Genomic DNA, 9503 nt, shown 5'->3' with positions numbered 1-9503 from the left:
ACAAACTAAATTAGGGGAACCAAAGTTCTGCATAAAAGGACGAAATCACTTAAAAGCTGTTCTATAAAAATGGTTTTAAGAAGTAATTTAAAATAAGTTACTGATTCTGCACTGGAACCCTCTGTGTGAGAAAGGGAAAAAGGTAAACAAAGTGCATTCAGTGTGCTGCTTTGAGAGATGCATGTAAATGTCTGCATCATGTTGTTCAGAAGAGGTTTTATTTTGACACAAGTGAGACGTTCATGTGAGCAGTAAAGAAAAGAGAAAACCCAGCTGGACGACAGTTCTCCAGGCTGGGACTCTCTGGTTTGGTGGTCCTCTAGCGCCACCTGGTGATGGACTTTCCTTCTGTTTGACGTTAACATGTTGAATAGTCAGACTAAAGGTAGAGGCTGGTGTGTTCTGTTGTTGTTGGATGACCCAATACAATAATATTGTAATATATAATAAACCCTGAACCCTCAAAGGCTCACTGACGTCACCTGCTAAGAGCTTGAGTGTGGGAGACTGGAGGGCTTGACTACATCCCGTTACCATGACAACATGACAGCATATCGTGTCTATATCGTGGCGTTTGTGGTCAAATCTAAGAGCCAATCAGCTCTCCGTGACGACAGCGAGGCGTTTCCCATCATGCACTACATCCAACTGCGCATGCGTCGTTCAAAGATGGAGTCCGAGGAGCCTCCGGTGTCGGTCTCCGTGTCTCCGGGAGAAAAGATGAGGCTGTTGGTGAAGCAGCGAGTCCACGCGGCCGTTGAAGAGTCTTCTGGGCTGTTGGACACATTGACAGCAGCTTATGAGGACACCGTGTCTCCGCTCAGAGAACACGAGCGACAAGCATCAGGTGGGTGCTTCTTCTTCGTTGTTCCGGGTCTCCAGGCCGCGTGGTACGGGGTCTGCACGTGGAGACTGCGGTCAACTCAGCCGACACTTACATTTCTGAGCCCCTATAGACTGATGTTCACGGTAAACGCATCGATCGGGAGCGCGCGAGGGTTTTGATAAAGTTAGCGGAAAGAACCACGTGAAACAACATCCGTTTTTCAAAATAAGATGTCGACAAATCATACACGAGCATATAAAAGCAAACAATGAATTGATTTTGTATCTTTATAGATTGTTTCTAAGATTTAGTTTAAATTATGCTAAAATTAAAACATGTTTACTGTAGCAAGGAAGAGTTTATAAAAATAAAAGTCAGACTTTTGTATGTTAAAGCCCCACTATGTATTTTTTCCCTTTTAGCGCCCGTTGGTATGAATCCAAAATAGAAACAGTTGCCGGATTGCTGCCGTTCTGAGTCCGCCGCCTGTCAGCGCGCTCCAAACAACAACAAAAAACTCGCGTCACCTCCCCCTCGTCACCTTTTATAACCCGTGACACGTACAAATAATAATAATAATTAAAGCTGCAAGCAGCGATGAACGGGTCCTCTTCCTGCTTCGCACGTCGGGGGTGCTGGCCGGACGCCGCCTCGCCGAGGCGCACGACTGCGCTCGGGTTGACCGTTCCACGCGACACTGATTTTACTTTGCTAGTCGGTGGCGCTTTGACTCTGAGTGAAAAAAGGCTTGTTGATATCCTCAGGCCTTGAATTCTACGAAGCATGAGAAGTTTGGAGCAGATTTGAGCGAGTCCAGGGTTAGCAGCAGGGGACGCCAGACAATGTGAACATATACATGCATCATGTGTATCCATGTGAAGTCTAGACCTTGTCATGTAAATTACATGTGAATGTGATTCAACGTGTCGCTACGAGCTCCACAGGGAAGCATCATCGAGGTCTTAGGTCTATTCTGGTATATTTTGAGAGCGATCTGAATAATCAGGAGCAGTGTATAAAAGTAAAAAACATGTAACTTCCTAGTGGCACTAGTTGGCGCTAAGTCCAGAAAAAAAATTAGCATATGGATGTCTTCAGGGTCATTATGTCATGATGTATGAGAAATATGGAGCAGATTCCATTATGTATGGCTGAGTTACAACAACGGCAATTTTCATGGCGAATGGCGTTTCTCCAGAAAAAATTAGCATATGGAAAAATTAGCATATGGATGTCTTCAAGGTCATTATGTCATGATGTATGAGAAATATGGAGCAGATTCCATTATGTATGGCTGAGTTACAACAACGCCACTTGTCATGGCGAATGGCGTTCTTTCCAGAAAAAATTAGCATATGATAAAATTAGCATATGGATGTCTTCAAGGTCATTATGTCATGATGTATGAGAAATATGGAGCAGATTCCATTATGTATGGCTGAGTTACAATAACGCAAATTTTCATGGCGAATGCGTCTTTCCAGGAAAAAATTAGCATATGGAAAAATTAGCATATGGATGTCTTCAGGGTCATTATGTCATGATGTGTGAGAAATATGGAGCAGATTCCATTATGTATGGCTGAGTTACAACAACGTCAATTTTCATGGTAAAGGCGTTATTTCCAGAAAAAAAATTAGCATATGGAAAAATTAGCATATGGATGTCTTAAGGTCATTATGTCATGATGTATGAGAAATATGGAGCAGATTCCATTATGTATGGCTGAGTTACAACAACGGCAATTTTCATGGCGAATGGCGTTCTTTTGCCGGTCCGCAAACGACAAAGTTTAATATTTTGAAATCTTTCAAAGATTTTTCAAGACAAAGGTCTCAAGACCATACTGGCCAAGGTGTGAATGAATCTGGTGTAAGCTCTAGGAGGAGTTAACTGTTTTACAACCCGAAAAACAATGAAAAAAGGGCAAAAAGGCATATTTTGAGGGATTGATTATAGCGCCCCCTAATGTTCAAACGTTATGAAAAATGTAAGGTAGGTTAAAGGTGTCCTTGTGGACATAGGCTACCAATTTGGTGAGGATAGTCCAAGTGATTTGGAAGTTAGGTGTCTTTACAACAAGGCCACCCCTTGGATGTTCATTGGTCCATATCTTCTGAACGCAATGACATATTAACTATCTTTCGAAGATTTATGATGACATTGAATCAATAATGAACCACAACAAGTTGTGTATGATTCGGACCAAGCGTTTAGGAGAAGTTGGAAAAAAACAGTTTTAAAGAAATTCAAAATGGCGGAAAATCTAAGTAGGCGGAGCTTAGGGGTCTGAGAGGCTTTTTTGTAGAGCTGGTCAATTCTGACCTCTGGACCAAATCTCAAGTCAATCGGTCATCGGGGGAAGAAAACTACTAAAGAAAGTTTGTAGGGGGCGCTAGAGAGCCATTTCTTTATGTACTAATACGAAAACTCAATAATATGAAAATTTTCACCAGTCTGCTTCTGCATGTGGAATTTAAGTCTGCTGGGCGACGGGTGCGGACAGTCGACGTTTCTTGCGGACCGAGAATAATAATAATCCTTTCAATAACAATAGGTTCCTCTACGACGAAGTCGACGAGGACCCTAATAATATTATAATACAGGACAACACATGATCCCAACTCGATACAAGTGTATGCGAGGTCCTATCGTAACTGGGTATTTACGACACTGAAGTAAACATTAAATACCTAAAAACCTGAAGGGGGCGCTAAAAGGGAAAAACTACATAGTGGGGCTTTAAGGTACAATTGTTACATGATGTTACTTTAAAGCACATTTCTGATTATTTGAAATGACTGATGCAGATGTGTTCATGACTTCTCTGACTTCCCCTAGCCTGGCAATCAAACATTTTTACTGTCGCAATTAAGAGATTTTTCAAATTAAAAGTCCTAAATGTTTAAAGAAATCTGTAATTTCTTTAATGTTTGATGTGCTTTATATATGTATTTCCTCATAGTCCTAGGCAATAATGCTACACAATAAATAGAATGCAATCGACACCGTGATCCGTTTTATCGGATCGGCAGATACTAATTTCAGTGATCGGAGATCGGCAACAAAAAACCTGATCGGTGCATCTCTAATATTGATACATTTATTTAAGTACACTTAAATACCGTGTTACAGTTACAACCAACCCTTTGAGGGCAGCCTGATGTGACCCACGGTGAAAATGAGTTTGACACCCCTGCTCTAGACCCTTATTTAGCATTTGACACATTGAACCACCAGATCCTTATTTCCTCCCTTCATGACCTGGTATCTCAGGCACTGCACTCTCCCTCTTCCCATCCGACCTCAACGACCGCACTTACCGGGTAACTTGGAGAGGATCTGTCTGTGAACCTTGCCCTATCACTACTGGGGTCCCTCAAGGCTCCCTCCTGGGTCCCCTCCCCTTCCTCTCACAACTGGGGTCCCTCAAGGCTCCGTCCTGGGTCCCCTCTTCCTCTTACTACTGGGGTCCCTCAAGGCTCCGTCCTTGGTCCCCTCCCCTTTCTCTCACTACTGGCGTCCCTCAAAGCTCTGTCCTGGGTCCCCTCCTCTTCCTCTCACGACTGGCGTCCCTCAAGGCTCTGTCCTGGGTCCCCTCCTCTTCTCTGTTCACTAATTCTCTCGGCTATGTCATTTGCTCGCATGACATCAGGACAGCAGAAAGTTTTTACATCTTCCCCTGAAAATTAAAAACACATCTTTTCCGACTATACCTTGAATAAAAATAGATTAGCATTTCAGTCACACTTGAATTGCACTATGGGATTACTCATGTCATTACTTATGGAATTACTTATTGTATTATGCTATTAATTATGGTTTTACTTATTGTATTACTTATGGTATTTTTGTAGTTTGACTTTCTTGAAAAAATGTTACTTTCTTTATTGTTGTTCTGAGTTTGTACTCATGGTTGAATTCACTTATTGTAAGTCGATTTGGATAAGTGTCTGCTACATGACATGTAATGTTGTTTTTATTTAGAGGTCATGCTTTTCTCATACACAACTAATTCAGATTTGTCAGTCAGTGCGTTTACATGATGGTATAATTCGAATCTTGCTTTAGTCGGACTATGCTATCTTTTGGGTCATCTGCTATTATCCCAATATACATGGCAGTGAGTAATTCGAATCATTGGCCGAAAGCATGTCATATCCGATACGATAGGGGGCGCTGTTTTCATTACAACTCGTGATGATACAGCCATTTCCGCTTGACCTCTTCACCACTACCAACAACATCAACATTTCTAGAAAGATGGCGAACAGAGAGCAAGACGAAGCTACATCCCTCTACTATTCTTGCATGCTGTTAATAGGAGTACAGCGAATGCAAATGGCGCTATTGGCGTTTGTTTGTTTTCTGCCGGCCAGGCTCCCGGAAGTGACAACTTATCGTCTCTTTCGACTTCCGGGTCACGACATGGGAGGGAGGCGGTGGGATCTCAAGCATGCAAGAAAGACGAGTCCAGTTCCTAATCCAATTCACCGCTACATGCCGCGATCGTGGAATTATCAACCGGATCAGATCGAGTTATCCAGGGGTGTTAATCGGATCGTAGTCGGACCGCACATAGTCGAACACAAAGGTGTTTACATGAAACGGATAATTCGATTTCAGTCCGACTAAGCCAGTTATTCGAATGCATGTAAACACGGTCAATGATACTTCTTGAATAAATCACAGTTTGATAAGAGATTCATAAGATGTATAAATGTATGTTACTATTCTCCACAGACGTCCAGCAGCTGTTGGTGGTTAAAGAAGAGGTTCCTTCTGAGCAGCAGGTCTGGAGCTCCAGTCTGGACCAGGTGCATCCAGAGCCCCCACTAGTTAAAGAGGAACAGGAGGACCGGGAGAACCCAGAGCCCCCCCACATTAAAGAGGAACAGGAGGATCAAGAGAACTCAGTGCCCCCCCACATTAAAGAGGAACAGGAGGACCCAGAGCCCCCCCACATTAAAGAGGAACAGGAGGAACTCTGGACCAGTCAGGAGGGAGAGCAGCTTCAAGGGCTGGAGGAGGCTGGTCTCAAGTTCTCATTCACTCCTGTGAAGAGTGAAGCTGAAGAGGAAGCTCAGTCCTCTCAGCTTCATCAAAGACAAACTGAACAGATGGAAATAGAAGCTGATGTAGATGATTGTGGAGGACCAGAACCAGCCAGGAACCCAGATGCAGATAGACCTCCAGATACTGATGAGAATGGAGACTCTTCAGAAGCAGATACTGATGACTCTGTTGATTGGAAGAAGACTAGAGAACCTCAATCAGGTTTAAACTCTCTGAATAATGATGAAGTTTCTGTCAGTGATTCAAAATGTAGTTCTCGTGAGAAACCATTAAGCTGCTCTAAATGTGGGAAAAGATTTCACCTCAAAGGAGATTTTAAGAAACACATGTTAACTCACACAGGAAAGAAACCTTTCAGCTGCTCACTCTGTAAAACATCTTTTACACGGCGTGGTCATTTAAAGAGTCATATGTTAACTCACACAGGAGAGAAACCTTTCAGCTGCTCAGTCTGTAAAACATCTTTTGCACAGAGCAGTCATTTAAAGAGACACATGTTAACTCACACAGGAGAGAAACCTTTCAGCTGCTCAGTCTGTAAAAGATCTTTTAGACACAGAGGAACTTTAAAGAGTCACATGTTAGCTCACACAGGAGAGAAACCGTTCAGCTGCTCAGTCTGTAAAAGATCTTTTACAGAGAGAGGAACTTTAAAGAGTCACATGTTAATTCACACAGGAGAGAAACCTTTCAGCTGCTCACTCTGTAAAACATATTTTACACGGCGTGGTCATTTAAAGAGTCATATGTTAACTCACACAGGAGAGAAACCTTTCAGCTGCTCAGTCTGTAGAACATCTTTTGCACAGAGCAATCAGTTAAAGAGTCACATGTTAACTCACACAGGAGAGAAACCTTTCAGCTGCTCAGTCTGTAAAAGATCTTTTAGACACAGAGGAACTTTAAAGAGTCACATGTTAGCTCACACAGGAGAGAAACCGTTCAGCTGCTCAGTCTGTAAAAGATCTTTTGCACGGAGTGAAACTTTAAAGAGTCACATGTTAACTCACACATGAGAGAACTAATTTGAGTTGTTTTGGTAAAGTTGACATTTATTCGACTCCCTCACTTGTCAACAAGACCTTGAGAAACTGGACCTCCCTCGTTTGGGCCAGTGACTCACTTCCAACTGGGAGGACTCTATCCACTAACCACTACGAAGCCATCTCCACTAAGAGAATATCATCTGGGTAGAGTAGTCACCGTGTTTGTTTTGTTTAGCTTTACCTGCCCTGTTCTTTGTCATCGGGTATTTTATGAACCCCCGAGTGTTCCTGTTGTGCTTGTAGCTGCTGTCATAGCGATCCAGTCTGCTGAGCTTTGTTGAGTTGAGATCCTCCACCAAGAATATGTCAGCAGACTGTATTTCATCAGTTATCGGTCCAGTGACGTGGCTTTTGTGTGATACAATTACAGTTACTGTACTTTACTGCTGCGTTGAGGATCTGCCTTGTTTGGAGTGTTTTCATCTTATTTTTGCTTCCATCCACTCTCATCCGCTTAGTCCGGGGTCGGGTCTTGGGGGCAGCAGACCCAGCAGGCTGACCCAGACTTCCCTCTCACCTGCAACATTTTCCAGCTCTTTCTGGGGGATCCTGAGGCGTTCCTAGGCCAGCAGCGAGATGTAATCCCTCCAGCGGGTCCTGGGTCTTCCCGGGATCTCCTCCCAGTTGGACGTACTTGGAAAACCTCTAAAGGGAGACGTCCAGGAGGCGTCCGAATCAGATGCCCGAACCACCTCAGCTGACTCCTTTCGATGCGAAGGAGTAGCGGCTCAACGCCAAGCTCCCTCCTGATGTCTGAGCTCGGTACCCTATCTCTCAGGCTGAGCCCGGCCACCCTACGGAGGATATTCGCGACCTTGATCTTTCGGTCACGACCCAAAGTTCATGACCATAGTTGAGGATTGGAACGTAGACCGACCAGTAAATTGAGAGCGTTGCCTTTCGGCTCAGCTCCTCTTTACCAAGACGGTCCGCTATAGCGCCTGTTTTACTGCTGCAGCCGCACCGATCCGCCTGTTGATCTCTCTCCATCTTACCCTCACTCGTGAACCAGACCCCGAGATGCTTGAACTCCTTCGCTTGGGGCACTCTGTCCCACCTGGAGGGAGCAGTCCACCGGTTTCCGGCAGAGCACCATGGCCTCAGATGTGGAGGTGCTGACTCTCATCCCCGCCGCTTCACACTCAGCTGCAAAACACCCCAGTGGTGAGATACAATATTATGGAATTTGATGATTATTGTTAAGGTGAATCAACTGTTATTGTTTTAATAAGCAGTCTCTGTGATTATTTTCTGCACATGTGTTGTGATGATAGCTGGTTGTTATCATCAGAGCTCAGATTCAAACCGTCACTGTTTACTCTAAATGTGGATTCAGACTTTGACTAAATTTCTGGCAATGCCACATGACATGATCCACCGTTTCTGCTGTCTTGCAGTACTCGCACAGTCCGGTTGGGTGTTTTTTAATTTATTGTTTTGTTTAGCTTTGTATGTTGTTAAGAATATAAAAATGCATACATAGTACCCCATGTACCTCACTTTGCATTAAGGCCCTGAAGCACCAAACCGTGTGTCCTCCTATGGTAGTCGGGCTCTGACCAGAGAGAACAGCTCATACGCTCACCCACATGTTTTGGAACATACTGACACTGCTGGATAAGAAGCACAGATACTGTAGGTACAAACACTTCTGGACCTCGGCCAGAAGATGACACATCCACACAGGCTCTGACCTCACCCTGACCGCTCAGTCGTAGAATTAAGATTTAAATAAGAGCTGTACCTGTCACCGTCAAATAACTTGTTTATGTAAGCAACAGATAGTTTCAAAGCCTTTTAGTTTCTATTATATTAAAGAAACTGCACAGCTCCTGCTTTAGATGGAGAACAACATACACACTGATTATGATGATGGCGAGAAGATCGTGAGCCCAGAGGGTGGGACCACCCTGAGCTCCATCAGAAGGTGTTCAAAGTCTAAACCAGGAACACCTCCATCTGTTTCAACTAGGGATGCACCGATCTGATCGGCGCCGATCCATATCGGCCGATATTGCCATTATCGGTTTTGATCGGCGTTCTCAAAACGGCCGATCAAACCGATCGATCAGATGACGTAACATCTGCGAGAACTATCAGACGTTTCAATCGCGGCGCAACGGAGACGATGCGCCCGGCGAGGGCCGCAGAGTGAGAGGTCCACGAGGATCCTCACCACCGGCGTCCCCGTCCCCCGAGTTGAATCTCTGGGTCGACTCAGCCGACTCTCACATGTCTGCCCCTATAGACTGATGCTCACGGTAAACACATTCCATCGGGAGCAAAGAGGGTTTTGATAAAGTTAGCGGAAGGATTTATGTGACAACATCCGGTTTAGCAAAGTTAGCGGAAAGAACCACGTGAAACAACATCCGTTTTTCAAAATAAGATGTCGACAAATCATACACAAGATTATAAAAGTAAACAATGAACTGATTTTGTATCTTTATAGATCGTTTCTGAGATTTAGCTTAAATTATGCTCACATTAAAACATTTTTACTGGACCAAGGAAGAGTTATAAAAATAAGTCAGACTTTTGTATCATAATAATAA

The 9503-nt window shown here is 43.9% G+C and overlaps 1 protein-coding gene across 1 annotated transcript; it reads left to right on the top strand.

Moving 5' to 3' along the window:
- The first annotated feature begins 585 nt into the window (after positions 1-585).
- On the top strand, positions 586-7331 carry LOC130201122 (gastrula zinc finger protein XlCGF57.1-like). The gene is made up of 2 exons (XM_056425850.1): positions 586-847; positions 5570-7331. Exons 1-2 carry the CDS (start codon positions 634-636, stop codon positions 6916-6918), a joined length of 1563 nt encoding a protein of 520 aa, XP_056281825.1. The 5' UTR covers positions 586-633; the 3' UTR covers positions 6919-7331.
- Positions 7332-9503: the final 2172 nt, after the last annotated feature.

Source organism: Pseudoliparis swirei, chromosome 11 (genome assembly GCF_029220125.1).
Source record: "Pseudoliparis swirei isolate HS2019 ecotype Mariana Trench chromosome 11, NWPU_hadal_v1, whole genome shotgun sequence".
Lineage (NCBI taxonomy): Eukaryota > Metazoa > Chordata > Actinopteri > Perciformes > Liparidae > Pseudoliparis > Pseudoliparis swirei.
This window is presented reverse-complemented; position numbering and strand designations above follow the sequence as displayed.